The sequence below is a fragment of the Ostrinia furnacalis genome, unplaced genomic scaffold (genome assembly GCF_004193835.3).
Source record: "Ostrinia furnacalis isolate ACB-3 unplaced genomic scaffold, ASM419383v2 OfSCF1473, whole genome shotgun sequence".
NCBI classification, from domain to species: domain Eukaryota; kingdom Metazoa; phylum Arthropoda; class Insecta; order Lepidoptera; family Crambidae; genus Ostrinia; species Ostrinia furnacalis.
The window spans coordinates 173,905-189,763 of NW_021131712.1; the positions used below are offsets into that span (position 1 = coordinate 173,905).

Here is a 15,859-nt window from a genome sequence, read left to right on the forward strand (position 1 = left end):
GTGGTCGGTAATAAAAAGGCGGTTATACAGGTCTTTTATTTCTTTATTATTAAAATTACTTATGTATAAAAAATTTCCCAAACTTGATACTGTGCCTTAAGTTTATTGCAGAGGATGCGTTTATACAGGGTGTCACAATAACAATGGATATCATAATAAAGTAGGTAAATACAAACACCTGTGTTATTAACTACTTTGCTAGCTTAAAGATAGTGTACTACTTTGTTAATCTAAGTAGAATTCTAAGTACCTACCTTAAGTAATTACTTACTTTGAATTACTTAAGTTAAAGAATTTCCACGGTGTCGAAGCCATTCCTTAAGTAAGTAACTAAGTATAACTCCTTAACGGAAAAGCTCTCCTTTGGTTTATTTGGTCGAAAGCTCTCGTTAATTGTACTTTGAATGATGGGTAGTCGGCAAAAAATGATTTTCAAGACACTGGTTAAGATAAAATGTATGTAGCGATAAATAAATAACTTAATTCTAAGCTTAACAAATTACGACTGAAAAAGTTAAGGCTGATTTACACGTGTATTAAGTAGTTAAAGTACTTAGGTAATTAAATTTTAATTAGATTTTAAGGGATTAATTTTATCATTTTAATTGTGTTTACATTCAATTAATCACATAAAATCAAGTTAAATTTAGTTACCTAACTACTTGTAAATCAGCCTCTATAAAAATTGTTGCAGAGCCAAAACTTGTATTGTCTAGTTTGTTTATTATAAAAACTTTACCAAACATCGTTTTATGAGGCAATTTGAGCATTTCACCGTATCTGTTTGTCTTATAAGTACAGTTTACATCTCTTATGAGATGTTTTGGTTTGGCCTAGCTTATGAAAATAAAGGAGAAGGTTTTCAGATCACGATGCACACATGGGGAAACACCTGCCCGCGCATCAGCATCGTAGGACAAGCTGAAAAACAAAATAGAATGAGGTGTCAAAGATTATTATCACAGGAAAAAATCAAAGCTCTCTCTCACGGGTAACAGAGGTCTTCTCACGCACATAAGCATAGGTACAATTAATGTCACAAAGTGTATCGTTTCTCCTTACTTACTTACTCACTAACAAAATCCTCGCATTTTAATTTTCTGTGCTTTATAATAATAAAATACTTAGCGTAGGCAGTAAAAATTGTAAAGTCGACATTCACTGAAAATTAAAATAATTTTGAAAACATATTTGGATGATGATAGATACCTACCTACTTAATGGGAAATGTAGGTAAGGAGTTACTAATACATTTTGTGTAAAATAAGAACGTTAGTTTATTATTCATAATGAATTGCGTGAGTGGCGTAGGCAGTTTGAGGGCTGCATGGAAGAAGCCATAAGCACTGTTATACAGCAATCAATCATATAGAGGTGACTATGGTCACCTTGTACGACTTTGGAGTAATGGGGTGGTATTGTGATGGCTATGTGATGGTGATGTCTTAGTAGTGCTGGTGTGGAACCTTTCCACTGATTGACAGTGGATTAGGCTAGAATATTACTATTGATTGGTACACTAAGTAGCATTTAATATTATAGCTTTGCTTAAAGGGCAGCTTATGGGTTAAAGAGCGAAAAGTAAATCAATTTTACATAGTATTATGTGGCTTTTGAGCGACGAAACTGAGCTTTTCTCGTGTAAATCTCTTTCTCAAACAAAAAGTATCACTCGTTACACGGGAACTGTGTGTATTCTGGGAAATATAATACGTTCATAATCGTTTGCTACAAAAAACAAAACAGTAAAATAAAATATTATAAATTGGCTGAGTTTTATGTTAACGCGCATACAAAAATAAAACATTATAATGCCGAAAACATGACACGTAGATCACGTTTTAAGCTCTGTTTAAGTAGTCAGTGAACGTATTTCAGTTACAGCACTTCAATACTCGTACATGATATTATTCTAACCGTAATAGTAATAATAACCGGTGCTTTTTGTATTGGAGTTTGACAGATTTTTGACGTTTGCCAATGTTAAGTTAAATGGTGCAACTCAGCCTACATACTTAAGGTGGATATGAATGTTAAATTACGTGATTTAGACCGTTTCAGACCCTCAGGTTCGATTTCCAGTACCTAAGGGCGACATTTTCAGTTCGGTTTAGATTCTTTAGATGGTGGTGGGGCTTGTTCTTAGTTAGCCTGGCTAGCTGGCACCATCTTTCTTGTTAACAACATGTATGCCGCATTGTCGAGTTCTGGTATTTAGAGGTAAGATAAAGCCAATTCCTCTGTGGTTGAGGATTCTGGGTGAGGTTAAGAAGCTCGCTTCCACCTTCAGCCTTATCACTTTCTATTAAGAGATACAAGCCAAGATTTTCTCTTTGTGAACAAAAAAGGGTGAAACATCTTTGGATAACCTATTAATATTATCTGCGGTAGGTATTACTGTATTGAGTTTGATCCGGCGTTTCTTCTCAGCACTTGCCATGTTTGTCTCGAAGCGCTGGTAGGGCCCAAAAGATAAGGAGACATGTAAAGTGTCCCTTAGTGGTTACCTTTTTTATTTACTATATTTTGACGTTCATAAGTGCCACTTGTACAATTTAGAATTGAATAAGTAAAATATATTTGATTTTTCGATTTTGCCTATGTTCAGCAGTGGACGTCCTATGGCTGAATGATGATGATGATGATTACTGTATTTCCGTACCCACCTTTCTCACACCGCTGCCCGTAGAAGCCGGTGCCCTCACACATGCAGCTGAAGCCTGGGTCCTCGATGATCTGGATGCAAATGCCTCGGAGGCAGGGCTTGCGGTTGCACACATTGGAATTGCGCTCTGGAATGAGATTATCCCATTAGTTACATCTTTGTTAAAATCTTTATATGACCAAATTCAAAAAGGGAGGAAATTTAAGTATATTTAAAAATGTGACGTAACGTAGAGTAGGTATATTATTTGAATATCAATAGGTAGGTATAATATGTGATTATCCATTAGATTAAATCTAACAGGTTAGGTCAGAGCTTCCCGAACTTTTTTTTACTGTAACGCCCTTGGGAATATGCCATTTTTAGAAGCCTTTTTCGACGCAAAAGCTTCTCAAAACGGGATTCAAGTTTCAATATGGCCACTCTCTTTTCGATCGCCTCACGACGCCGGGCATCGCGACGCACATTTTGCGAGGCCCTGGGTTAGGTGAGTAATTGTTTTAACACTACTAATTACCTGAATTCATAAATAGCCACTAGCTTGTAGGCAGAAAGGGTTTATAGATGACCCGATGTGGGTGCAGAAAATTCTCTTGCGTAAGAAGGTAAAGTGTGGAAAGGTTAGAACGTAGGTACCTACTTGAGTAGATGTCGTGGGGGCTTCATGTAACGTAAACATCGCTAATTGAAATTGTATGGCATTACCTAACAAGTTTATTTAATAAATTGATGGATTTGGTTAGCTAGAAAGCTAGATTAGGTAAGTAGTATTAAGGTACTAATTTTCTAAATACTGTACTCGTAATTATAATTCGATCATCTCAAGCAATAAGGTAAATGGTGTTTACTCCAAAGTATGATTGGGAAAATCTAGGATAGAGTTTTAGAATTTTGATTTACCTACCTACTCGTAGATGTAGGTAGTTGCGTGATATTCCTACCTAGATTTTTATTTGACTACTAGCTGACCCGGCGAACTTCGTACCGCCTTAGCGTAGAGATTTTCTTAATATTTTTTTCCGTAAGAACCATCCTTGGACTTCCACAAACATTTAAAAAAAAGAATTATCGAAATCGGTTCAGCCGTTCACACGTGATGCCGTGACAACGCGAAACGGGTTTCATTTTTATATATATAGACTATGTATTGCCATGATTGTACTTAACAAAAACCACACAGAAATTAATATGCACGAAATTAACATGACAGGTTATTGATTTGGCCGAACTAATGAGCACTGCAATCGAATTACAAGTTTAATTTGCAATGCTACCGAAATCCGATATTTGCATAGGTACATAATGAATTAGTATCGGAGCATTCGTTGTGATTAATTAAAACAATAATTTGATTTACAACTTGTTCAATTTTAATGGACGAACTGTGCATGTTTTGCTTCATGCTTTTATAAAAGGACCTAAAATTATTATTTACTTACTGTATCAATTAGTAACTACATTACATATTATTATCAAGTGAGGTGTTTATATTACTTAGCACTTAACGGTCTAAAGGTAAATCGCAGATTTTTAAAATAAAATAAGCTGTTACTTTTTGCATTGTAAAAAAGAATAGTAGTAGAATAGAGTTTGTCTATTACCTAACGTGACATTCCTATTTATTATTATTCGATAAAATAATTGTTACATCGTGTATTTGAAGATTTTATTATGAGCCACGTTATTTATTTGGCATGAGCAGGTGATGCTATGTATCGCTAAGATATTAAAGGTGAGTATGTCTATACTATCTACATATACTCTTATAGATAGAGCATTTACCTGTAACATAAAAACGAGCTGCTGAAATCTGTTCTAGTGCATCACTTTTTCACAAGTCAAACGTGCTTTTGAGACTGAGCTTTTACCTGTATTGTATCATTCGTAAAAACTTTACATTACGTTAAAATGCTCTAGTAAGTATATCCACCTGGAAACGATCACTTATATTAGTCATAACAGTAAAGCTTCTGAGACTCAAGAAAATACAAAAGACGTTCGTAGTCGTTTCATGTCGTAGTCTTCTACGGACTACAGATCGGATAACTTAGTGTAGTCATCCTACTCGGTGGACCGACGATCGTGTGATAGTCGCGGGAAGCACCTGTACCTCTAGTAGGAAAAACTTTCGAGTTCGTATCGTTGCGTATTCAAAGTGTCATCGAAAAATTTTGTATATAAAATTAAACAGCGCCCCCTATATTATAGCCGCCCTAGGGGGCGCTGTTTAATTTTTCATACAAAATTTTTCGATGACACTTTGAATACGCAACGAAACGAACTCGAAAGTTTTTCCTACTAGAGGTACTGGATGCGGGCAGTGCAGGACCTGTCGTGAGAATCCATGGGGGATCCATAGGAGAGATTTCGTGCAGCAATGGACGACATTATGTTAAAACGAGTGCGTGTATAAGCGCCTTAGGCCACCCTAAGACCCTTCGACCAAACAAGAGTAGATATTAATCTCAGAATAAATCGTCAGTTCTTCGACATTTTGACATATTTCCCATGCTGAAACTGTCAACGTGCCAGTCATACCAGCAATTATTCTCAGATAAATGTTTGGTCGAATCGGGCCTTAGAATTATTATGCTCTTTTTAAGAACATCCAATTTATGACTCGAATCTCATGAGACCAATATAAGTAGACTTTAAGCATTCACTTACTTTGATGTTGATATGTGAAAGAAAGAGAACCTCTTTTAAAGCTAACATTTACATTAAATTGAGTATTAATGGCGTAACTAAGTAAAGCTCCCAAAAACAAAGTATTTTTAAATTCTCCATTGTTTATATTAATATCCTTATCTATCATAACAAAGTTCACGTTATTTTCGGCCTATGAAGTTAGCTTTTTCAGAAAGTTTGTCAGAAATTGAAAAAGGAGTGAGAAAAGCTCTAAAGAATTTCTATGAAAAAACTATTTACCTACTTACATACCTACTAGTGATTTGTATCACCCATTTGTTTTATGTTATTTCCCTTAAACAACTTGTAAACTAAGTATATTTTATGCAAGTAGGTAAACGTAATTTTTTTGATTTACCTATTTCTACCGCTTGTTAAAAATATGAATCCTAGGAATCTTATATCAGTTATAAAAAGCTAGTAATAATAGTAAAAAAGCTTGTCGCTTACAGCATCTACGGTGATAATATTATTATGTTTGCCTCACCTTCCCTTTACCTCGATCTTATTAAAGAAAGAATCTAATAACCGGTTACGGCAAATTCAATATTGTTCGGAGGCGCGCTACCTGTTAACTGTTCCATAGAAATATATTTTTACGCAGAACTGTGTAATACTTACCACAGTAATACCGACAAAATCTAATAAGTACTTAGGTATGTATTTTTATTACACTTTAGGTACACACATAATATGTTGTAGGTATATTTGAGTTGTAGATATTCTAAATTGAAATACATACTACGTCTTTATTACAAAATTCGCCAATATCATAATAACACTCTTGAAAATAATTTATAAAAGCAAACCGATCTATTTATACATTTCTTAGACTTATTTGTATTATTTACGTCCAATTTTCTACGCTTTATTTTCAGAATACACTCGTACTGTAATAGAATATTCTATTCAAGTGTAGATTTCATGTTTATTTCGCATGTAACGTCCTACGTCTGATCTTTCTCGTCGCCCTTAGAATGTGAGTTCTATTATTAGAAAACCTCTGTCAATATCTAGTGTAAAAAAATAAACATGTTTTCTAATTTAATTTTACTTTTCGCAAACATACTAGAAGAAACTACGCAATTGTACCCCCAGCACGAAAAAACTTTCGACTTCGAATAGTTTGCGTATTCGTATCATCATATTTATTATCAAATCTTAAACAGCGCCTCTGTGAATACGATGTAGTGTTCTTAGTATGAGTAATGATAGCATGAAACTAATTTTGAAATCGAGAACGTCACGTTATCATTGAATTCGAAGGCTGGGTGTCCAGTTTTGTCGAATACGCAAACGATTCGAAGACGAAAGCTTTTCGTGCTAGAAGTACAGAGGTATTATACGAGTATTTGTGTGCACTTGCTACAATAGGGCACAGGCTCTAGGGCACTTGATTTTATTGATATAGTATGTTTATCAAATACTAGCGGCCTGCCCTGCCTTTGTACGGATAGATAAAATATTTAACAAAAAGTTATAATAAAAAACCGGCCAAGTGCGAGTCGGGCTCGCGCACAAAGGGTTCCGTAGCAGCAAATATAATAAACTTATTATGTCAATTTATACACCTGGTGAATGGAGCCTAAACTCTCCCGATATTTTGCCTTGTACTTTTATGTATGAATATTAATTTTATATATGTATTTATAAATATTCCGAGCTAAAGAGGTGGCAAAAGCAATGGCAAACAAACCACAATCAATAGTATTCGGTTGTCGCTGAACACTTGGAAACTGAATACATGACTCCGATAGATACGGAAACAAGGCTTTTACATATATTTTTTGCGATTTTCCTAGAACACCAACAAGACTATCGTACACACGCAGTATTCCATTAATGTAATAAATACAACTCCAGTGCCCCACTAATCCCACGTCACCGTCATAAATTACTTGAAGGTGCGTCTCATTTTTAGGTACAGGTTCAATCAGTTCAGGGTGTTGAAATAATTCTAGCTCACGCGGTCTAAATGATGTGCACCGAAGTAACTTTTCATGAAATGCGCGAACCACATCATCTTCGATATAGTTATTATAATTCAGAATGTAGGAAAACGTATTATCTAAAGTATCCATTGTTAGATGATATACAATAAGCTTTAGAAATTTTAAAAACCTGCTACGAAACACTAAAATTTGCACCAAAAAGCCTTAGGCAATTCGATTTTTTCAAGTTATTTATATTTTTTAAAAATATGACACATTATGTTAAAAGACCTAACTAAATCTCGAGCACAGTATATGGGCGTATTTGCGTTAAAACGTAAAACGGTACATTAAACGACTTTTTCTAACTGATTTATTATTGATATAGCACATGATAACAATTAAAATAATTACATGCATAAATAAAGAGAGTAATCGCTTAAAATATTATATTTACGTTGTCATTTAAGTCTCTTTACGTTGAACAATATACATGAAATTATAGAAATATGCCGACGTAAAAGGGCAAAGCGTAAAATCTCAAAATATATAAGAAAAATATAAAAATTGATAACAGCAGTAGCAAAAGCATTACATGTTAAGGCTAAATGTGAAATTTCATTAAATTCGTTTTAGTAGGTCAGAAGATATGAACCAAAGATATGGTTCTGGCCACTAAAATGGCCCTCCTGTAAAATTTACTTTTTTCACTTACGCCAGTATACGTAGGAGCCATCGAGATTTCACATAGCAATTGAAAACGTATGTTTACTCGTGTTTACTACGAAGATTGGCTACTGCAGATGACACTGTAAGGGCAACCTGTACTTGAAGTTTAAAAATGCTGAAATCACTACTATAGCTGGTGTAGGTACTTAGTCAACATCAGCAGAGAAGAAATATATAAAACTCAATGATCCTTAGTGAAGTCTAGGTACAGCTCCAGATTTACTTTTTCTCCTGAAAAAAATTACTTACTTAAAGGTTTTATGATTAAAAGATTCCGGTATCAAAGGTTCGGACTTGTATTAGCAATTTTCAATAATAGTCTCACTCAGGTCTCAGAGGTTTAAAGTTACTAATAAAATCCGTTAGTCCTAAAGCTGCTGATACAGGGTGTTAGGTAAATGGGGTTATAAGCCGACACTAGCCCATGTTAACATATGGATATAAATGGTACTTATGGTGAAGTCAAGAATTTGATATCATCATTTATTTTTTTTTAATTTTCATACAAAATATTTTTTTTTAAATCAGATTTGTATGAAAATTTAAATAATTAAAATGACGATATCAATTTTCTGACTTCACCATACCATTTATCTGCACATGTTAAACATGGGCTAGTGTCAGCTTAACCCCATTTACCTAACACCCTGTATAAGCATTTTAATGACTCAAACGATAAAAGATAAAGATAGAAGTAAGCGCTACCCACACACACTAAGCTTAAGATCAATCACGTAAGCTGGTGAGTAAGTTTTCGTTCACAAAATTAAAGCTATTAAATAATAATTTATGGAAATATGACTAGATGCAGGTACGTACTTGATTTTATCCAGACGTTTTGACTGTTGTCATTTCGATTATTATTGTATTCTATTAACCTGTACTTAGCTAAAAACAACTTAATTTCCGATAAATTAAAAAATTTAAAAAGGCTACTGCGACACAAGCTATGCTCAGTGCAGAAGCCGCTAGTCATAAGAATACTCTGTACATTGATTATGGCAATAAACATTTTATTATATAAAAAAAAATATGTAAGCTTTAATTCATTTCAGGGGGTTTGTAAGCTTTATTTGTCCAACGAGGCTTGCCTCACTGTGGTGGCTTATTGGATTACTTAGAGATTTGCTACATTTTCACTGGAAACAAGGTACATACTCATTGTGGTGTTTTTACTGGTTTTCTATTAGAAATGTCCAACTTGGGTCACACGGAAATAAAAACACTTAGGATTCGGATCGTCCTGGTTACCACAAAATACTCGTATATAAAAGTAGTATCACAGAATAATAATAAGTACTGTGGTATTACATGAATTTCAGCTAATGATGTAGGTACACTAGAGGCGTATGGAAGTTTCAAGGAAATATTGTGAGCGAACCAATAAACAGGTAGGTAATACCTATTTCAAAGAGGCGTTCGTGGACCACGCTTAATGTTTTTCCATACAAAGCTTAAAACGTTTCCAGTCCGATTTCACTACTTCTTTTCAGAAAATCTATGATTTAACTAAAGTGCTTTTATAATTACGTAGATGTTTATGAAAGTTTTTCAGAGAAACCTTTTCACCCGTCTCTTGAACGTGCTCAGAGTTATTTAGACTACATATTAGGTCAATATATTGATAGATTGCATAATAATTTCTATTTGTAGTAACTTATTTGTTCGAGCTGTTTACACGAAATTCATAACGACCTTTTCAGTACTTGTTTACCAAGTTTGAAAGACTTTTAAGTTATTCAGTACTTGTTTACCAAGTTTGAAAGACTTTTAAGTTAGGTAAATGATACACTAGTAAATATAAAGATACTTTTTATGAGCTGCCAAAAATATGGCTCTCCCTAAAAGTTTGTATAAGACACTATTTACTAATTTATTTATTGATATCAAAGGTACTTAAAATCGATAGTTGGGACGTCTTAAGTGACCTGAAGCGCCTTAAAAATGAATTATTTAGTAAACTGAAATCTTAATTGACTGTCAGGCTAGATTACTTACTTACTCGTAAGTGTTTATAATTCTTTCTTTTTCTGTTTCTGTTTGCTCAATTTCCAAAAACCTATGTAAGAACTATTTGAGAAAACTCTTTTGGCAAATGTGAATCTTAATTGGTAGCTCTATGTGTGTTATAGAATGCTGTTTGTTTTCCTAACAAGAAAATAAATAAATGAATAAATACCTCGCAGTGCATCTTGACACGCCTTTCGGGTCCTGTAGATGTACTCTGTCTTGCACCCGTACCCGCAGGTGCACGACGAGCCGTATATCTTGCAGCCATTCTGCGCTTGCTCCGGCTCGCATGCGCGTGCGCTCACTGAAACGATAATTTCATATTAATATACGATTGTAGTCTTTATTACAGTCAGGTGTCGGAGCTTTTCGCTTTGCACTTGAATTTCGCTAGGCATCAAACTCGCATGGAACGACTTTCAAAAAATGTTTTTTCTTTCGAACGGCATTTCGATATGTGACTACTATCATACATTTGCTGCCTTTAGTGTCTCTTCTAGGGATTTAGCCAAAGTTTTTTTTAACATTGCTTACGACACTAACGCTTCGAAAGCATAAGAATAAGGTACCTATCTTAACAACGACAGTGTGCACACAGAATTAATATATTTCAAATCAAGTCTACTTTTATCTCGAACTTCACAGAACCTTCAGAGCTAGCTTACATTTAATTACTCTCATTAATCACCACACAAAGCTTCACATATTTGTGGAATAAAGCCGTACAGTGGCGTTCGATAACATGCAACATTCAGCAGTAGCGAGCTCGTAGCGTCCACTTAGGATGTTTTTATCTTGCACGCTTCCGTCCGCCACATCCTACGTGTAACATATTTGTTATTCTCGGTCAAAATGCAAATAAACACTCGAAAAACATAATACCCTCCTTCTGGCACAGGAGGGCAAAAGGTACCTAAGTACTTTGATTATTCTGTTCTTGGAATGTTTCAACTTGACATATAAGATGTCTTAACGACATCTGCATCAACCCAAAGATTTAAGACAGGTAAGTAACTTTTGAAATTATCACTTTAGATTCTAAAGACTTATGCCCGTTTTCACCATCAATCCCTAATTTTTAAGTGACCCCTATGGCAACAAAATTCCTGTTAATATTTGTTAAAATTAGGGATTGATGGCGAAAACGGGAATTCGATTATTTTTAGAAAAGTTCCTGAAAAGTTTGAAACTAGAATTTGAAGGTATTATACCAAACTATCAAAAATGCTTATAATCCGAATTTTAGTTGATGCTTATATACCTTCTCCTTACGTAGGTATTATTAAAATTTTCATGAAAATGGGCGAGGTAAGTTGTCAGAATTCAGAATATGGCTACATATTTTTTCCGAGCCTTCCAACACGATGCTTAATTAAGTTACAGCATAACTAATAGCATTACGTGCCAGGGTTAAAAGCATCAGTCCAATCCGGAATTAATCGGATACCGGATAAAAAAGTTACGGAACCCATCAATACCAATTAGCGCCGGTAAAATATGGCCGAGATATTAAATGCACTGAGTGCACCGAGAGAGGGCAATTAGCTGTGTTTTCAAAGCTTTTACATTTTACTTTTGCGAAATAATCGAGTTTAAATGGAGCTTTAGGTGTAATACAGATGGATTACAGTTTCTTTGTTTTATAAAATGGGCTGTGCCTGTGCGGCGTGTTTGTATCTTTAACCAAATCAATTCAAAATAATCTTCATTTGTTTAGACTAATTCAATTAGTTTATACAAAAAAAAAAATAAAACCGACTCCAAAAAACCTACACTAAAAAGCAGAATAAAAATAATCGAGTTTAAATGGAGCTTTAGGTGTAATACAGATGGATTACAGTTTCTTTGTTTTATAAAATGGGCTGTGCGTGTGCGGCGTGTTTGTATCTTTAACCAAATCAATTCAAAATAATCTTCATTTGTTTAGACTAATTCAATTAGTTTATACAAAAAAAAAATAAAACCGACTCCAAAAAACCTACACTAAAAAGCAGAATAATAATTACTAATTACCTACTTATTTATTAGGACGAATTATTAATATTTATGTAGGTATACCATGATTGATACTTCTGGAGTCGGTGCCAAGATTATGAAACATGTAAAGTTTGCCTGCACCGACTCCAAAAGTATCAATCATGGTATACCTACATAAATATTAATAATTCGTCCTAATAAATAAGTAGGTAATTAGTAATTATTATTCTGCTTTTTAGTGTAGGTTTTTTGGAGTCGGTTTTATTTTTTTTTATAAAATTTAACTTATTTCTTGCTTTTTAGTTGACTAATTATTACCTTGATGTTACCACTGAAGGTAGGCAGTACATTGAGACCATATTCTTAATGTATATTATAAAAAAGTTCATCCCCAATTTTCCACCCTTTGAAAATATTATCTCTATTGGTGGATTACCAGCAGGCTGAAGCCTAATAGGACGGCAGATTTAGTAGGTATCTAAATTAACAAAAATCTAAATTGACTGGCCTAGTGAGCTTTATTCATATCTTACATTACTTATAATCTGTAAATCCGCCACTCTCTTAAGGAGCCTTCACATGACGTCTCATTATTGTTTTGCTTGTTTTAATGCTTTGATTTTACATAACATAATTAAAGAGTAAACATATTACAGACTACCATATTCTAAAGAGGGTGATTTTTGACTTTGAGGTCCAAGGTAGGTATAGTAATTTCGAAAATGAGAATATGCTAAAAAATTAAGAAATCAAATTATGAAGGTTAAAATAGTAAGTACTTGAAGTACCATATCCAGTTTTGAAATATCATGCTTTAATGAACGTGAAATAATAACGAATTCATTGTAAATAATTTAAACATGTTTCGACAACATCCAAAATCCTTTCGAAATCATTTTGAAGAGCATTCAGCTGGCTTTATTAAAGCTTGATTTTAGCTCGAATTCGAATATTATTTTGCAAATAATAACATGATCTGTTTCGGACCATTTCCCCTAAATTAATTAAAATTTCGGAAAATCTAAATGCTGGCTCTTTCCTTGCACAAAGGCTTAGTATTGCCATTCAGCGAGGAAATGCAGCCAGCATTCTCGCCTCTTTGCCTCACGGACACACTTTTATTTTTGAGTAAAATAAGTTTATATTTTTATTTTGTTTAGAGTTAAGTTTGCCTTAGTTTTAAAAAAAAATCTGTTTTTTGTAAATAAAATACTACATGATCCATAAGAAGATTTATTCCGGAAAATGTTTTATTTGCCTGGTTCCAGGAAGTTTTAAATACGATGATGGGTAAATATTATTTCATGGAATCTGTAACATTTCATATTCGATGTTCAGTATAATTTTCCATTATAATATACGAGTACTCACTTATCCCAACTAATATTATAAATGCGAAAGTAACTCTGTCTGTCTGTCTGTCTGTCTGTTACGCTTTCCCGCTTAAACCTCGCAACCGATTTTGATGAAATTTGGCATAGAGATAGTTTGAGTCCCGGGAAAGAACATAGGATAGTTTTTATCCCGGTTTTTGAAACAGGGACGCGCGCGATAAAGTTTCTCTGTGACAGACAAAATTCCACGCGGGCGAAGCCGCGGGCGGAAAGCTAGTATTTTATAAGCGGATAAGTTTAATCCTACATTATGTTGTACAGTAAATATAATTACATAAGAACATAGTTTATTTTCCAAATTACTGAAAATATATCTTAATGGGTATCGTAAATATTTATAGTATAAGTTTTCAAAACACTGTGATAACTTGTAAACGTAACCTGTTTTGAGACAAATACCTAAATACTTTCTATTCTATTCTAATTTTACACACTAAGGGATATCTTAAGAGATGTAATGTGTGTAGGACATCTTTTGTACTTACTTGTAATACCTACGTGTGATTTTTTAAGAAAATTTGCCTGATGTGATGTCAAAAACGTAAAGTTCATTAATTTTGGTCGAACCGGTGGAGATACTCGTATTCCTTCGTCTGTCACTTTCATGAAAGTTAACTGGCTAAGAATGTCTTATAGCATTAAGTTTTGATGGCCAGAACTGGCACATGACTGTGGCCAGAAATGGGGTAAAGCTGGCCAAAAATGGCACAAATTCCCATTTCTTTTTCTTTTCTACAGGATTATTTTTCCATTGAATCATTATGAAAAAAAATGTATCCTTAGGCTAGATCGAAATATATTTAATCACTTTTTACAAGAAATAAGTCCGTGATAACAAAAACTGTAAAATGATATAGCCTCAAAGTCTAAAAAATTCTTAAAATGGCCAAAAGCGGGTCACCTGCCCTACCTACCAATAAAATATGGCTCTTGCAAATGTCTAGTCAGACATAACGATACGGATATCATTATTAGCCACAAAGACAGAACGGTAACGAAGGATAACCAGGCATATTCATTGTTTGCAACGACAATGTGCCTCCGTCGTGGGAAATTATGTCCCACCGTTTGAATTACTATGATTAAGACCGCCCAGGCCCACTTTAAATTGTGGTGTAGGTAAGGGTGCTCTCTCTTCTACAATTTCGTTTTTTAATAGCTCCAAGTTTTATATAGGTACTGTCATTTATTTATTTTAAAGCACTAAATAAGCACTGATTTACTAAAGGGGAACTTAATGCCATATGCCATTCTCACTCAGTTAATCTTTAGGTCAAATAAAAGATAACAGACCGTTATTGTTACTGTTATGTAATTGTTGTGGTTAGCAAGAAACTCGGTAGGATTCTATCAAACTAAAACTAGTTTAGTTTTGTGTTTTAATCTAGATACTTCTGTACTAATATTATAAATGCGAAAGTAACTCTGTCTGTCTGTCTGTTTCTCTTTCACGCCTAAACCACTGAACCGAATTTGATGAATATTTGGCAGGGAGATACTTAGTTTGAGTCCGGGAAAGGACATAGGATAGTTTTTATCCCGGTTTTTGAAACAGGGACGCGCGCGATAAAGTTTTTCTATGACAGACAAAATTCGACGCGGGTGAAGCCGCGGGCGGAAAGCTAGTTTGAAATAATTCATTAATATTATTTTACCTAAGCTACAACAGATTACGTGGGCAGTGAATTATCAATCCCCAGGCTAATGTCCTTTTATCTGTTATCAAATGTTATTAAGGAGCGTTGTGCCATTCATTAATGAGGCTGGATGACCGCTTATCTTGCCGCGTAAAAATAATGAAGATGAGGATAAAAACATAAAAAAGAAAAGAGATGAAACTCAAATCGCACAGCGCAAAAATATTAATTGCAGACCATGTGAAGCTTTTGCAAATAATATTTGATTACTTAGTACTTCGCAGAATTTTCAAATTGTTGTACCAGTAACGATATTTCGTTACTTTACTTTTACTTATTATAGGTAGGTATTTTTGAAAAAACAAAACAGTAACTGAAAAATACTATATAAAAAGCAGCAAAGGTTAACGATAAAACAGAATACTGATAAAGTAACAATGAAACAAGGGAAGGGACTATAATAGGAATAGAGCAACATTAAGTGGGATTATAGGTCATCTATTATCATTAAATAAAACAGATGTTGCTTCCATTTATGCGGTTGTTATGTTTTATGTTTTGTTATGTTTTACATGTACCTACTATAATTTCCGTTAAGAGCCATTTCACAAAAATATTCCGCGCGAATTTAGGTAAAAGCTGTCAACGCAACGTCAAAAGAGTAAAAAGAACGCTGAAATGGACAAAAAAATCTTGAGCCGTGACCGTATTAAGACTTGATTTAAGTTATTAATTTTAAGGTAGAATGAGGTATTCAAACTTGATAAATTAATTTAAATTTTTAATAGAGTTGATTAAGTCTTTTATATTTCGATTCATAATGAAACA

The 15,859-nt window shown here is 34.0% G+C and overlaps 1 protein-coding gene across 1 annotated transcript; it reads right to left on the reverse strand.

Annotated features, from left to right (window-relative positions):
• Positions 1–31: 31 nt before the first annotated feature.
• On the reverse strand, positions 32–10,719 carry LOC114352902 (uncharacterized). The gene is made up of 4 exons (XM_028304664.1): positions 10,689–10,719; positions 10,193–10,327; positions 2,667–2,792; positions 32–921 (listed from the first exon to the last, which is right to left on the reverse strand). Exons 1-4 carry the CDS (start codon positions 10,702–10,704, stop codon positions 863–865), a joined length of 336 nt encoding a protein of 111 aa, XP_028160465.1. The 5' UTR covers positions 10,705–10,719; the 3' UTR covers positions 32–862.
• Between the last annotated feature and the right edge of the window lie 5,140 nt (positions 10,720–15,859).

Excerpts from the sequence above, each read along its gene's own strand:
- LOC114352902 (XM_028304664.1), bottom strand. Across the intron at positions 2,793-10,192 it reads GTGTCAAGATGCACTGCGAG|AGCGCAATTCCAATGTGTGC; the intron begins GTATTTATTCAT and ends ATCTCATTCCAG. Across the intron at positions 922-2,666 it reads CGGGCAGCGGTGTGAGAAAG|CTTGTCCTACGATGCTGATG; the intron begins GTGGGTACGGAA and ends TTTGTTTTTCAG.